The sequence below is a fragment of the Bombina bombina genome, chromosome 2, assembly GCF_027579735.1.
Source record: "Bombina bombina isolate aBomBom1 chromosome 2, aBomBom1.pri, whole genome shotgun sequence".
NCBI classification, from domain to species: domain Eukaryota; kingdom Metazoa; phylum Chordata; class Amphibia; order Anura; family Bombinatoridae; genus Bombina; species Bombina bombina.
In genome coordinates, this window is record NC_069500.1 from 1,229,948,368 (window position 1) to 1,229,965,417 (window position 17,050).

General features: G+C 42.4%; 1 protein-coding gene across 2 annotated transcripts in view; it reads left to right on the forward strand.

Annotated features, from left to right (window-relative positions):
• NFXL1 (nuclear transcription factor, X-box binding like 1) overlaps positions 1–17,050 on the forward strand; it is a 366,986-nt gene that overhangs the window by 332,323 nt on the left and 17,613 nt on the right. For both annotated transcript variants that reach the window (XM_053703989.1, XM_053703990.1), the window contains exon 21: positions 6,816–6,902. In XM_053703989.1, the coding sequence (XP_053559964.1) occupies positions 6,816–6,902 (87 nt within the window). The remainder of the gene's footprint in view (positions 1–6,815; positions 6,903–17,050) is intronic.

Below are 17,050 nucleotides of genomic sequence, written 5' to 3' on the forward strand. Positions count from 1 at the left end.
CGTCAGAGAGTACTCCATTCACCCTAACTCTAGCGTTCGGCGACGAGTACAAGGACATGATCTTATTTATAAATTTAGAACCCAGACCAAATTTCTCCAGGGTGTGTCGCATAAACTCCCAACTGACCCGGTCAAACGCTTTTTCTGTGTCTGTGGAGACCAGGGCCAGTGGGGTTGCAGTGTTATGGGCATGTGTTATAATCTGGAGCACCTTTAGGGTATTATCCCTTGCCTCACGTTTCGGAATAAAACCCACTTGATCAGTAGAGATCAGTTGTGGTAAGTATTTGTTGAGGCGGTTAGCTATAACTTTCGCCAGAATCTTGATATCCGAGTTTAGTAACGATATAGGACGGTAGTTCTCTGGTCTATTGTCTGGTTTGTTGGGTTTAGGGATCACTGTGATATGTGCTTCGAGCATCGAATGAGGCAGGACCGGAGAGTCGGACAGCCGATTAAAAAGAATCAACATTTCTGGTGCCAAAATGTCACAGAATGTTTTATAGTATTTAGTTCCAAATCCATCCGGACCTGGGCTTTTCCCTGTTGCTAGATCTTTAATGGCTTGTTTAATTTCTGATAGTGTGATCGGAGACTCCAACGCCTCAGAGTCTTGGTCAGAGAGCTTAGGGACCTCCACCCCTTCTAGATATTCCAATATCTGTTGAATTTCTCGTGCCCGAGAGGGGAGCTCATCTCTTACATCATCTATTCTCTGTATGTTATATAGGCTCTCATAGTAAGATCCGAAGATCTCAGCAATTGATTTACCATCTTCTTTCGATCCCCCGTCTGGGTGAATCATGCTATATACATAATGTTTGGGTTTTTTCCTCGCTATTGCTCTGGCTAGTAGACGTCCAGCTTTATCTCCTTGTTCGTAAAATTGTTGCCTCAAGATTAAGGCAGCTTTTTGATAGTCTACTTGAAGGAACTTCATGAGTTCCGATCTCGCTTGAGCCAATCTCTTGGTTAATGTAATATCAGCTGGTATTCTTTTATGTGCTTGTTCCGCTAATTCTACATCAGCGAGCAAGCTGCGATATTTCTCTCTCCTTCCCCTGATTAGTCCAGCCTTTCACTTGAGAAAGAGGCCTCTGATTGTACATTTATGAGCCTCCCAGACCACTGAGGCCTGGGAATCCGAGTCTTTGTGTATTTGGAAATATTCCATTAGTGCCCTTTCTATTTCCAGTTTAAATACTGGATCCTCTAGGAGGAGGTCGTCCATCTTCCAGATGTATGGTGTGGCTGGTACATTAGACCACAATACGGTGCAAGTGACCGGAGCATGATCTGACCATGTAATGGGGAGTATGTTACTGTTCGTGGAGCGTGTGAGTCCGACCGTGTCCGTAAACCAGTAATCAATTCTGGAGTATTTTCTATGCGGGTGAGAGTAAAATGTGTAATTCTTAGATGCGGGGTGATGCAACCGCCAAACATCATGTAGTGCTGTGTCCCTGAGGGTGGTTAGTATGCGTTTAAGCGATTTATGAGGGACGCTGGAGAGGCCATCGGAGGTATCCAGGGCTTGGTCCAAGGAGGCATTTAGATCACCACCCAAGAACAGAATACCAGATTGGATCTCGTGCATTTTGTGAATTACCTTCTGAAAGAAGACCTGCTGAGATTGATTAGGGGAATAAACATTAACTAATGTTATAGGTCTATTGTATAGTGAACCTGTGAGGATCAGGTATCTACCCTCTGGGTCTCTATATATTTCTGCAAGTTTGAATGGTAAATCTGCACTGAAAAGGACACCCACCCCGTTTTTTTTCTGGGGACCTGAGGCAAAGAAGGCCAGTGGGTACTGACGGCTATACCAACGGGGTTCATGGCCTATAGCAAAGTGTGTTTCTTGTAGGTAGATGATGTTACCTCCCTGTCTATGTAAGTCTCTCAGTACCATAGATCGTTTAGCTGGGCTATTCAGGCCTTTTGCATTTATCGAAATTAATTCTATGGGGCGGGACACAATTCCCAAGCGTGGGTTCGTCATGTTTACCTTATTATTTTTGAGAAGAGAAAAAAAAAAAAGGGGGGGGGGAAGGGGTGCAAAGGGAGGGAAGGGGTAGCGGGGGATAGAAAAAGAGTAGAAGAGAATAGATGAAAGTTAGGAAAACAAAGAAATACTTGCGGGAGATAGGGGAGAATGAGTCACGTCACAGTGAGGAAAGCTTAAATGTGAAGCACTCTGTGTAACAGAGTCTTTGTTATAGGAAGAAACTGTAACTGATATTGTGCAGAAACTAATCCGTCTAGAAAAGAACAGATAACAATAATAAACAACAAAAGCAGGGGTAGTGTTCCCCGCCTACTTACGCTACATATATTTTCCTTTGAAAAAATAAACAACAGTAATAAGTGCATAGAAAAAGGTGCATTTTTCCCGACCTACCCTCCATATGTTTCTGAGAGAGCTCCTGTGATAAACCTCTTTCCAAATTCCAGGGGAAAACCTAATATGGGGACGTTAGTCTATATGATACGAGGGTCCTTGCCCCTTATGATACTTGATAAATTTAGTGATTGCTTTTAGGTGTTCTCTGTACCTGTGGCCAATAAGGTTGTTATCCACCACTTATATGCTTATTAGGTGTTTTCTGCCTCAGTTGGGTAAGGGAAGACCCCTATTAGGATCAATACAAGGTTATCCAGAAAGAGGAAGGCCTGACGGTTATAGATCCTCTGTTCGTTCCTAATTGGTCCTATGGGTTTAACAACATTATTTATTCTAAAATATTCTCTTCTTATACACTAGTCAATAAGTCTAGGGATCGTCTATATAATATTTTCCTTTATCCCACAGCTCTTGGTTATTATTAAATCAAGCATAACTATTGCTCTACCTATTTAGTAAGGGGCTTAGATTAAGGGCTTCTGGAATTTACTCCAGAAGAATAGAACTGTGGGACCGGAAACTCATGTCTCAGAGTTTTTATCTTAACAGTGTTCCCTCTATTTGCCTCATACTTGCTAGGGTACCCCCATCTGACTGTGTGTAATAAACTAGCTGAGTCAGATGAGCCATAACTCATTCAGATCTTAATAACATACAGGGATATTGTGGTGGTAACTATAGGATCAAGCTCTGGTCCGTAAGGCAATAACATATAAGTAATCAAACATGTGTAAACACAACAGAACATCATTAGTACTGTAATTACATACATACATCTGGTGCTGCTACCAATATTATTCTATGGATTGACCATAGGGATTATTATCAGTCAAGAATTGTAACAATTTTAAACACTATTAGGTTATAACTTATCTGAGGTGGTTCTCAATGTCCAGGAGGTTAAAGCCCAGTTTCGGGGCTACTGCTAGGGAAGGTAGGTCACAACATCCAAGTAATGAGAGAAAAATGTTCCTTATGTTCAGTCTGGAAGGTGTTGCAGGCCGCTAGGTTCCCCTTCTGCTGGACCCTCCGGGGCTACAGGGGCCCTTACAGGGAGTCTTATATTGAGGCCCAGTGCCTGATTGAAGGACGGGAGATCTGTTGGTGTCTTGAGAACATGTGTAACATTATTTTTAGTGACCATGAGGCTGGTAGGAAAACCCCATCTATATGGGATTCTATTGGCTTTTAAAGCAGAGGTGACAAACCTGAGGTCTCTCCTCTTTTGGAGAGTAGTTGGACTCAGATCCGAATATACTTGCAGTTCAACACCTCTAAATTCTATCTGTTGTTTGTTTCTAGCCAGTTGAAGCACTTCTTCTTTTTATTTGAAGGATAGTAGCTTTAAAATGATGTCTCTAAGTGGGGCCCGTCCTGGAGGTTTAGGGCGCAGCGCCCTGTGTGCCCTTTCAATCTGGATCTCAGGACCCACAATTTCATTTCTGAGATACTTGACAAAATCTTGAATATATTCCTGTATAGCAGAGGGTTCGATTGACTCTGGAACTCCTCGCAGTCTGAGGTTGTTCCTCCTACTGCGGTTTTCAAGGTCTTCGATTCTGTCTAGCAACGTATGTACTGTGCTCTCTTGCGCCTGTAGAAAGCTGGCTTGGTGTTGGAGGTCAGAGCTGAGTGCCTCATGCTTTTCCTCTACCTGGGTTACCCTGCGGTCTACAGCTGAAATATCTTGCTTAAGTTCATGAAACATAGATTTAAAATCTCTCATGGCCTCTTTTATATCTGCTTTGGATGAGAGAAGCTTTATATCTTCTTTGGTCACACAACTTTGGTGGGTGTGCATTGTTTCAGGATTATGAATCTGTGCAGCTACTCCTTTCTGCTGTGTCTCAGGCCTCCCCAAAGGAGCTGCAGGTTCATTTGCAATTAAAAAATTGTCCATCACTGTGGTTTGAGAATTCTTAGGGAGTCTAGCCTGTCTTTTACTGGACATTACATAAACACCACCAGTCTGAGCTGTATGAACTGAAAGCAGTGTAACAGGCCCAATGACAAGAGTTTACTAAAAATTATGTCTCTGTAAGGTAGTAGTGGTAACGTGCATGTAGCCTTTATTATACTATAAGAAGTTAGATTTCTCTTAAGGGAACTGAGGCACTGAAATTGTTGGAGCAGTCTAATGGATAAGGCACTGTTCTGTATCGTGTATAGCTTAACAGATTTGCTTTGCATGCAGTGCACTTATCAGTTTTGCGGCCTATTCAGTTGTGGCTGTGAAAACTCCACTGATTTCTTATAATAAGCCTCCCACACAGAGCCCACTAGGAGATCCTCAGATTTAGTGCTGGTAAGGGGTATAAGAGTTCAGTACCTTATAAGTGGTAGATGGAGAGTGACAGTCCCGTTCGCCACGTGGCCCCTTATATGGGTCTGATGTTGCGGTCCTGTTTGGGCCTGCTCCACTCCCAGTCCGCTACGCTGTCTGCACAGGCTGTTAGGATTCACCGTGATGGAGGCCGGTGTCCGGTTTAGAGTTCCCCTTGATCGCAACTTGCAAATAGCCTCAACCGGTGCAGCCGTTGGACTCCACGTTATGTACGCCACAGCGCACAAGCTCACCTTAGTGCAGGACGGCTCCGGAGGTGTACCAGTGTAGTTTGTTCCCGGTGCTATAATGCACCGCTCGTGATCCTCCACCTAGTCGGTAAAGTCTTTTGTGGATCGGAGGTACTTGAGTGCGGTCACCCCCTCCGGGCGCGTTCAGGCCCAGTGATGGCGGTGTTGTTTTCAAGTGTAGCTGCGGTTTTTTAAGCAGCCGCTGAGTTGTAAAAAGTGTCTGAGATTAGAGGATCAACGTTAGGATGTTCGAAAATGCTATATTCTGCTCAAAATTATTTGGTATATGCACTTATTTTAGCGTAAGCTCAGCAGGGACATCAGAGCTTTTCTAGAAAGCAGCCATGTTCAGCTATGGTTAGGCTCCGCCCCTCTGTAATGCCTTTTTTATTTAATTTTTTTTTTATTTTTTTTAAAGAAAACTTATTTGGATTTAATTTCTCAGCGGATTTAGCTGTTGTTATTTTATCCCTCCCTCTCTAGTGAATTTCCACATCTTGGGTATTATATCCCATACGTCACTAGCTCATGGACTCTTGCCACTTACATGAAAGAAAACATCATTTTTGTAAGAACTTACCTGATAAATTCATTTATTTCATAGTGGCAAGAGTCCATGAGACCCACCCTATTTTTTTTTGTGGTTATAATTTTTTGTATAAAGCACTTTATATTTTCCAGTTCCTCTTTTTGTATGCTTTTTACTCCTCACTTCTTGGCTACATGTTAAACTAAGGTATGAGTGAGGTAGGAGGTGTATTTATAGGCATTTTGAGGTTTGGGAAACTTTGCCCCCTCCTGGTAGGAATGTATATCACATACGTCACTAGCTCATGGACTCTTGTCACTATGAGAGGAATGAATTTATCAGGTAAGTTCTTACATAAATTATGTCTTATCGGTCAAAAAAATACATTTCACTCCAGTCCTACCACTACTCGAGTAATTGAATTTGTATCTTATACATGCTTTGCCATTAAAAGTCTTTATTCACAGTAGAACAGCATTGTGGTGAGAACAAATTTAACTTCCCAATGGTAATATTGAGCACTGGTAAAGTTACATTTACATGTTGGTTTCTTATGAATGCCATATTCAGTTAAGATAAAAAACAAACCAAACCCATGAGTGTCATCCCACCACAAACATCTAAATGAAAATCAACCCCTTTTGCCCAAAAGACGCCCCACTTGTAACCAACCTTACACTGACACCTCCTAGTGCACCCAAAAGTAATTTTATAACTTTGTCCTCATTCTAGAGACATCCTTTTGCTTCTTCATCCTTTCTTGAAGCCATGTTCAGTATATTAATTTCCCTATATTCATGAAAGCCCTTGATCCTGATCCTTATCCTTATCTCTCTTTACAATATATTTTTTTCATCATGAATAGCCGTGATGGAAGAATACACCTGCATTTTAAATACCATTAGAAGCACTACTGATTAAGTACTAGGATGTATGCATATACATTTGCACACTGTCACCCATAATGTCACATGTGAAGTCCAACTGCATGTGGCCTATAACCATACTGGCAGCAGGCAAGGTAGACATTACAGTGATTGGTGCAGCGGTGATACATTTTAACATAAACATTTGTGATAACAGAACTATATTACAAAAACTGATAATGGTATTTCTTGCATGCCATTGTATACACCCTTTATTTGCTGTGTATTTGTTTATTTGTTGTACCAATCATTGCATTTTTCATGAAAGTGATGTTGAAATGAAAAAGATTTATGTATCTTTCCTGTTTATACACAGTCTAAACTTTTATAACGTGACTTTATAGAAGTATCTCAGATTTTGTTTTCTCCTTTATTTTAGGAGCTGCCTTGCAACACTGTGCATGAGGGTCAGATTTCACTACAGTGTGACTCACTGTGCCTGGAAATGAAAAAGAAAGTAGTGGAGGTAAATTCTCAATAATTTATGTATACCAGCCTCATAACCTTCTTACAAGCATTCTGTAAACCAGCCTCATAACCTTCTTACAAGCATTCTGTACACCAGCCTCATAACCTTACAAGCATTCTGTACACCAGCCTTATAACCTTCTTACAAGCATTCTGTAAACCAACCTCATAACCTTACAAGCATTCTGTACACCAGCCTCATAACCTTCTTACAAGCATTCTGTACACCAGCCTCATAACCTTCTTACAAGCATTCTGTACACCAGCCTTATAACCTTCTTACAAGCATTCTGTAAACCAACCTCATAACCTTACAAGCATTCTGTACACCAGCCTCATAACCTTCTTACAAGCATTCTGTACACCAGCCTCATAACCTTCTTACAAGCATTCTGTACACCAGCCTCATAACCTTCTTACAAGCATTCTGTAAACCAGCCTCATAACCTTCTTACAAGCATTCTGTACACCAGCCTCATAACCTTACAAGCATTCTGTACACCAGCCTTATAACCTTCTTACAAGCATTCTGTACACCAGCCTCATAACCTTCTTACAAGCATTCTGTGCACCAGCCTCATAACCTTCTTACAAGCATTCTGTACACCAGCTTCATAACCTTACAAGCATTCTGTACACCAGCCTCATAACCTTCTTACAAGCATTCTGTAAACCAACCTCATAACCTTACAAGCATTCTGTACACCAGCCTCATAACCTTCTTACAAGCATTCTGTGCACCAGCCTCATAACCTTCTTACAAGCATTCTATACATCAGCCTCATATCCTTACAAGCATTCTGTGCACCAGCCTCATAACCTTCTTACAAGCATTCTGTAAACCAGCCTCATAACCTTCTTACAAGCATTCTGTACACCAGCCTCATAACCTTACAAGCATTCTGTACACCAGCCTTATAACCTTCTTACAAGCATTCTGTACACCAGCCTCATAACCTTCTTACAAGCATTCTGTGCACCAGCCTCATAACCTTCTTACAAGCATTCTGTACACCAGCTTCATAACCTTACAAGCATTCTGTACACCAGCCTCATAACCTTCTTACAAGCATTCTGTAAACCAACCTCATAACCTTACAAGCATTCTGTACACCAGCCTCATAACCTTCTTACAAGCATTCTGTGCACCAGCCTCATAACCTTCTTACAAGCATTCTATACATCAGCCTCATATCCTTACAAGCATTCTGGACACCAGCCTCATAACCTTACAAGCATTCTGTACACCAGCCTCATAACCTTCTTACAAGCATTCTGTAAACCAGCCTCATAACCTTACAAGCATTCTGTACACCAGCCTCATAACCTTCTTACAAGCATTCTGTACACCAGCCTCATAACCTTCTTACAAGCATTCTGTACACCAGCCTCATAACCTTCTTACAAGTATTCTGTGCACCAGCCTCATAACCTTCTTACAAGCATTCTGTACACCAGCCTCATAACCTTCTTACAAGCATTCTGTACACCAGCCTCATAACCTTCTTGCAAGAATTCTGTACACCAGCCTCATAACCTTCTTACAAGCATTCTGTACACCACCCTCATAACCTTACAAGCATTATGTACACCAGCCTCATAACCTTCTTACAAGCATTCTGTACACCAGCCTCATAACCTTCTTACAAGCCTTCTGTGCACCAGCCTCATAACCTTCTTACAAGCATTATGTGCACCAGCCTCATACAACCTCTTACTAGCATTCTGTGCACCAGCCTCATACAACCTCTTACTAGCATTCTGTGCACCAGCCTCATACAACCTTTTACTAGCATTCTGTGCACCAGCCTCATACAACTTCTTACTAGCATTCTGTACACCTGCCTCATACAACTTCTTACACACATTCTGTACATAAGTCTCATACAACTTCTTACTAGCATTCTGTACACCAGCCTCATACAACCTCTTACAAGCATTCTATACACCAGCCTCATACAACCTCTTACTAGCATTCTGTACACCTGCCTCATACAACCTCTTGCAAGCATTCTGTACACCTGCCTCATACAACCTCTTACAAGCATTCTGTACATCAGCCTCATACAACCTCTTACTAGCATTCTGTACACCTGCCTCATACAACCTCTTACAAGCATTCTGTACACCTGCCTCATACAACCTCTTCCTAGCATTCTGTACATCAGCCTCATACAACCTCTTACACACATTCTGTACACCAGTCTCATACATCCTCTTACTAGCATTCTGTACATCAGCCTCATATAACCTCTTACAAGCATTCTGTACATCAGTCTCATACATCCTCTTACTAGCATTCTGTACACCAGCCTCATATACCCTCTTACTAGCATTCTGTACACCATCCTCATACAACCTCTTACTAGCATTCTGTACATCAGTCTCATACATCCTCTTACTAGCATTCTGTACACCAGCCTCATACAACCTCATACTAGCATTCTGTACACCAGCCTCATACACCCTCTTAAACACATTCTGTACATCAGCCTCATACATCCTCTTACACACATTCTGTACACCATCCTCATACAACCTCTTACTAGCATTCTGTACACCAGCCTCATATAACCTCTTACAAGCATTCTGTACACCATCCCCATACACCCTCTTACTAGCATTCTGTACACCAGCCTCATATAACCTCTTACAAGCATTCTATACACCAGCCTCATATAACCTCTTACAAGCATTCTATACACCAGCCTCATACAACCTCTTACTAGCATTCTGTACACCTGCCTCATACAACCTCTTGCAAGCATTCTGTACACCTGCCTCATACAACCTCTTACTAGCATTCTGTACACCAGCCTCATACACCCTCTCTTACTAGCATTCTGTACACCAGCCTCTTACAACCTCTTACTAGCATTCTGTACACCAGCCTCTTACTAGCATTCTGTACACCAGCCTCTTACAACCTCTTACTAGCATTCTGTACATCAGCCTCATACAACCTCTTACAAGCATTCTGTACACCATCCTCATACAACCTCTTACTAGCATTCTGTACACCAGCCTCATATAACCTCTTACAAGCATTCTGTACACCATCCCCATACACCCTCTTACTAGCATTCTGTACACCAGCCTCATATAACCTCTTACAAGCATTCTATACACCAGCCTCATATAACCTCTTACAAGCATTCTATACACCATCGTCATACAACCTCTTACTAGCATTCTGTACACCAGCCTCATACACCCTCTTACACACATTCTGTACACCATCCTCATACAACCTCTTACTAGCATTCTGTACATCAGCCTCATACAACCTCTTACTAGCATTCTGTACACCAGCCTCATACTCCCTCTTACACACATTCTGTACACCAGCCTCATACTCCCTCTTACACACATTCTGTACACCAGCCTCATACTCCCTCTTACACACATTCTGTACACCAGCCTCATACTCCCTCTTACACACATTCTGTACACCAGCCTCATACAACCTCTTACTAGCATTTTGTACACCAGCCTCTTACAAGTATTCAAGTAAAATCCAACAAGATAACATATTTAATGTGCACCGTTTATTTTTCAACTAAATTACATTTTCCTATTTCATAAAGTGACAGTGAAGTCAAAATAGAGCAGGCAATTTTCTTCTTAAACGGGGAGAGTCCAAAGCTGCATTCATTACTTTTGGGATCTCAGAACCTGGCCACCAGGAGGAGGCAAAGACACCAAAGCCAAAGGCTTAAATACCTCTTACTAGCATTCTGTTGTTCCTTGTTCCCTTGGCAGAATGACTGGGGGATGAGGGAAGTGGGGGAGGTATTTAAGCCTTTGGCTAGGGTGTCTTTGTCTCCTCCTGGTGGCCAGGTTCTGAATTCCCAAAAGTAATGAATGCAGCTGTGGACTCTCCCCATCAGAAGAAAAGAAATTATGCTTACCTGATAATTTTAAGTTTTTAAACAACTTTACAATTTTCTTCTATTATAAAATTTGCTTTGTTCTCTTGGTATCTCTTGTTGAAATGCATACTTAGGTACATTAGGCACACTACTGTGAGCTAGCTGCTGATTGGTGGCTAAATATATATGCCTCTTGTCATTGGCTCACCCGACTGTAATTTAGCTAGCTCCCAGTAGTGCATTACTGCTTCCTCAACAAAAGATACCAAGAGAATAAAGCAAATTAGAATATAAAAGTTAATTGGACAAGGGGGCGTGTCCAAACCGTGATCTTGCATGGTCACACTTTCCCTGAGCTCCTGCTGAGCACTCTACAATCTGCCTATTACAGGAGAGATCCCACAGCGCAATTACATAATCTGCTATCTGCAGGAATATTCAGCCTTGCAGAACTATAACCTTTGAAAGATTATGCTGTATTTTTGAAGTTTGAGCCTGGCATCGGACGATAGAGGCCTAGAGCGGAGGCTCATATATAGGCAGCAACACCCCCCTCGAGCAATCGAGGGTTTTCTCCAACATAGGTGTGTCCGGTCCACGGCGTCATCCTTACTTGTGGGATATTCTCCTCCCCAACAGGAAATGGCAAAGAGCCCAGCAAAGCTGGCCATATAGTCCCTCCTAGGCTCCGCCTACCCCAGTCATTCTCTTTGCCGTTGCACAGGCAACATCTCCACGGAGATGGCTTAGAGTTTTTTGGTGTTTAAATGTAGTTTTTGTTCTTCAATCAAGAGTTTGTTATTTTAAAATAGTGCTGGTATGTACTATTTACTCTGAAACAGAAAAGAGATGAAGATTTCTGTTTGTAAGAGGAAAATGATTTTAGCAACCGTTACTAAAATCGATAGCTGTTTCCACACAGGACTGTTGAGATGAAGTAACTTCAGTTGGGGGAAACAGTGGGCAGACTTTGCTGCTTGAGGTATGACACATTTCTAACAAGACTCGGTAATGCTGGAAGCTGTCATTTTCCCTATGGGAACCGGTAAGCCATTTTCTTAGTTTAAGTAAAAGAATAAAGGGCTTCATTAGGGCTTAAAAAACTGGTAGACATTTTTCTGGGCTAAAACGATTACTTTACTAAGTATATTTGGCAGATTATTACTTTTAATAGTTGTTAAATCTTGGGGATTGTTTTAATAAAAACGGCAGGCACTGTATTGGACACCTTTTTCACTGGGGGCCTTTTCTAGTCATAGACAGAGCCTCATTTTCGCGCCTCTAATGCGCAGTTGTTTTTGGAAAGCATGGCATGCAGATGCATGTGTGAGGAGCTAAGAACCACTGAAAAAGCTTATAGAAGGCATCATTTGGTATCGTATTCCCCTCTGGGCTTGGTTGGGTCTCAGCAAAGCAGATACCTGGGACTGTATAGGGGTTAAATGTAAAAACGGCTCCGGTTCCGTTATTTTAAGGGTTAAAGCTTTCAAATTTGGTGTGCAATACTTTTAAGGCTTTAAGTTACTGTGGTGAAATTTTGGTGAATTTTGAACAATTCCTTCATACTTTTTCACATATTCAGTAATAAAGTGTGTTCAGTTTAAAATTTAAAGGGACAGTAACGGTTTTATTGTAAAACGTTTTTTGTGCTTTGTTGACAAGTTTAAGCCTGTTTAACATGTCTGAACCATCAGATAACGATGTTCTATATGTATGAAAGCCAATGTGTCTCCCCATTTAAATATATGTGATATATTTGTGTCATAATGTCCAAACAAAGTAGGGATAATAATGCCATAGATATGATATTGCCCAAGATGATTCCTCTAATGAGGGGAGTAAGCATGGTACTGCATCATCCCCTTCTGTGTCTACACCAGTTTTGCCCACACAAGAGGCCCCTAGTACATCTAGTGCGCCAATACTTATTACCATACAACGATTAATGGCTGTAATGGATAATTCTATTGCATGCATTTTTTCCAAAATGCCTACTTATCAGAGAAAGCGTGATTGCTCTGTTTTAAACACTGAAGAGCAAAAGGACGCTGATGATATCTGTTCTGACATACCCTCACACCTATCTGAAGGGGCCAGGAGGGAGGTTTTGTCTGAGGGAGAAATTTCAGATTCAGGGAAAATTTCTCAACAAGCAGAACCTGATATTGTAACTTTTAAATTTAAATTACAACATCTCCACGCACTACTTAAGGAGGTATTATCTACTCTGGATGATTGTGACAATTTGGTCATTCCAGAGAAATTAGGTAAGATGGACAAGTTCCTAGAGGTTCCGGTGCCCCCCGATGTTTTTCCTATACCCAAGCGGGTGGCGGACATAGTAAATAAGGAGTGGGAAAGGCCCGGCATACCTTTTGTCCTCCCCCTATATTTAAGAAATTCTTTCCTATAGTCGACCCCAGAAAGGACTTATAGCATACAGTCCCCAAGGTCGAGGGGGCGGTTTCTACTCTAAACAAACGCACTTCTATTCCTATAGAAGATAGTTGTGCTTTCAAGATCCTATGGATTAAAGGTTAGAGGGTTTGCTTAAAAAGATGTTTGTTCAGCAAGGTTACCTTCTACAACCAATTTCATGCATTGTTCCTGTCACTACAGCTGCGTGTTTCTGGTTCGAAGAACTAGAAAAGTCGCTCAATAAAGAATCTTCGTACGAGGAGGTTTTGGACAGAGTTCAAGCTCTTAAATTGGCTCTTTTATTTTAGATGCCGCTTTGCAATTAGCTAAATTAGCGGCGAATAATTCAGGGTTTGCTATCGTGGCGCGCAGAGTGCTTTTGCTTAACATCCCTTTCAAGGGTAAAACACTGTTTGGCCCTGACTTGAAAGAGATTATTTCAGACATCACTGGGGGAAAGGGCCACGCCCTTCCTCTGGATAGGTCTTTTAAGGCTAAAAATAAGCCAAATTTTCGTCCCTTTCGCAGAAACGGACCAGCCTCAAATTCTACACCCTCTAAGCAAGAGGGTAATACTTCTCAAACCAAGCCAGCCTGGAGGCCGATGCAAGGCTGGAACAAGGGTAAGCAGGCCAAGTCACCTGCCACTGCTACCAAAACAGCATGAAGTGTTGGCCCCCGATCTGGGAAGGATCTGGTGGGGGGCAGACTTTCTCTCTTTGCTCAGGCTGGGGCAAGAGATGTTCAGGATCCTTGGGCGCTAGAAATAGTTTCTCAAGGTTATCTCCTGGAATTCAGGGAACTACCCCCAAGGGGAAGGTTCCACGGGTCTCAATTATCTTCGAATAGGCATTCTTACACTGTGTAGAAGATCTGTTAAGCATGGGAGTGATTCATCCTGTTCCATTAGGAGAACAAGGGATGGGTTTTTACTCCAACCTGTTCATAATTCCCAAAAAAGAGGGAACATTCAGACCTATTTTAGATCTCAAGATTCTAAACAAGTTTCTAAGGGTTTCATCGTTCAAAATGGAAACCATTCGAACGATCCTTCCTACCATCCAGGAAGGTCAATTCATGACCACGGTGGACTTAAAGGATGCGTACCTACGTATTCCTATCCACAAGGAACATTTTCGGTTCCTAAGGTTCGCCTTTCTGGACAAGCATTACCAGTTTGTGGCACTTCCATTCGGATTAGCCACTGCTCCAAGGATTTTCACAAGGGTACTAGGGTCCCTTCTAGCGGTGCTAAGACCAAGGGGCATTGCAGTAGTACCTTACTTGGACGACATCCTGATTCAAGTGTCGTCTCTGTCAAAAGCAAGGGCTCATACGGACATTGTCCTAGCCTTTCTCAGATCTCACAGGTGGAAAGTGAACATAGAAAAAAGTTCTCTGTCCCCGTCAACAAGAGTTCCCTTCTTGGGAACAATAATAGTTTCCTTAGAAATGAAGGTTTTTCTGACAGAGGCCAGAAAATCAAAACTTCTAAGCTCTTGTCAGGTACTTCATTCTGTTCTTCTTCCTTCCATAGCGCAGTGCATGGAAGTAATAGGTTTGATGGTTGCGGCAATGGACATAGTTCCTTTTGCACAAATTCATCTAAGACCATTACACCTGTGCATGCTCAGACAGTGGAATGGGGATTATACAGACTTGTCTCCGACGATACAAGTAGATCAAATAACCAGAGATTCACTCCGTTGGTGGCTGACCCTGGACAACCTGTCACAGGGAATGAGCTTCCGCAGACCAGAGTAGGTCATTGTCACGACCAACGCCAGTCTGGTGGGCTGGGGCGCGGTCTGGGAACCCCTGAAAGCTCAGGGTCTATGGTTTCGGGAAGACTCTCTTCTCCCGATAAACATGATGGAACTGAGAGCGATATTCAATGCTCTCAAGGCTTGGCCTCGACTAGCAAAGGCCAAATTCATAAGGTTTCAATCAGACATCATGACGACTGTTACATATATCAACCATCAGGGGGTAACAAGGAGTTCCCTGGCGATGGAGGAGCATCCGGGGGAGTGGGAACTCCATCTGGTAATCTTTGCCCAAATAACTCAATTATGGGGCATTCCAGACATGGTTCTGATGGCCTCTCGTCAGAACTTCATGGTCCCTTGTTACGGGTTCAAATCCAGGGATCCCAAGGTGACTCTATTGGATACAATAGTAGCACCTTGGATCTTCAACCTAGCTTATGTATTCCCACCGTTTCCTCTCATTCCCAGGCTGGTAGCCAGGATCAATCTGGAGAGGGCTTCGGTGATCTTGATAGTTCCTGTGTGGCCACGCAGGACTTGGTATGCAGACCTGGTGAATGTGTCATCGGCTCCACCATGGAAGCTACCTTTGAGACAGGACCTTCTTATTCAGGGTCCATTCGAACATCCGAATCTGGTTTTCCTCCAACTGACTGCTTGGAGTTTGAACGCTTGATTTTATCAAAGCGTGGGTTTTCAGATTCTGTAATAGATACTCTTATTCAGGCTAGAAAGCCTGTAACTAGAAAAATTTACCATAATATATGGAAAAAATATATCTGTTGGTGTGAATCTAAAGGATTCCCATGGAACAAGATAAAAATTCCTAAGTTTCTTTCCTTTCTACAAGAAGGTTTGGAGAAAGGATTTTCTGCGAGTTCTCTGAAGGGACAGATCTCTGCTTTATCTGTTTTACTTCACAAAAGGCTGGCAGCTGTGCCAGACGTTTAAGCGTTTGTTCAGGCTCTGGTTAGAATCAAGCCTGTTTACAGACCTTTGACTCTTCCCTGGAGTCTTAATCTAGTTCTTTCAGTTCTTCAAGGGGTTCCGTTTGAACCCTTACATTCCGTAGATATTAAGTTATTATCTTGGAAAGTTTTGTTTTAGGTTGCAATTTCTTCCGCTAGAAGAGTTTCTGAGTTATCTGCTCTGCAGTGTTCTCCGCCCTATCTGGTCCATGCAGATAAGGTGGTTTTACGTACTGAGCCTGGTTTTCTTCCGGAGTTTGTTTCCAACAAAAATATTAACCAGGAGATAGTTGTACCTTCTTTGTGTCTGAATCCAGTTTCATAGAAGGAACGTTTGTTACACAATTTGGACGTTGTCCGTGCTCTAAAATTCTATTTAGAGGCTACTGAAGATTTTAGACAAACATCTTCTTTGTTTGTTGTTTATTCTGGTTAAAGGAGAGGTAAAAAAGCAACTTCTACCTCTCTTTCCTTTTGGTTTAAAAGCATCATCAGATTGGCTTTTGAGACTGCCGGACGGCAGCCTCCTGAAAGTATCACAGCTCACTCCACTAGGGCTGTGGCTTCCACATGGGCCTTCAAGAATGAGGTTCCTGTTGACCAAATTTTTTAAATTATATACTTTTGCTTCTTCGGAGGCTATTTTTGGGAGAAAGGTTTTGCAAGCCGTGGTGCCTTCCGTTTGGGTGACCTGATTTGCTCCCTCCCTTCATCCGTGTCCTAAAGCTTTGGTATTGGTTCCCACAAGTAAGGATGACGCCGTGGACCGGACACACCTATGTTGGAGAAAACAGAATTTATGCTTACCTGATAAATTACTTTCTCCAACGGTGTGTCCGGTCCACGGCCCGCCCTGGTTTTTTAATCAGGTCTGATGAATTATTTTCTCTAACTACAGTCACCACGTTACCATATGGTTTCTCCTATATATATTTCCTCCTGTCCGTCGGTCGAATGACTGGGGTAGGCGGAGCCTAGGAGGGACTATATGGCCAGCTTTGCTGGGCTCTTTGCCATTTCCTGTTGGGGAGGAGAATATCCCACAAGTAAGGATGACGCCGTGGACCGGACACACCGTTGGAGAAAGTAATTTATCAGGTAAGCATAAATTCTGTTTTT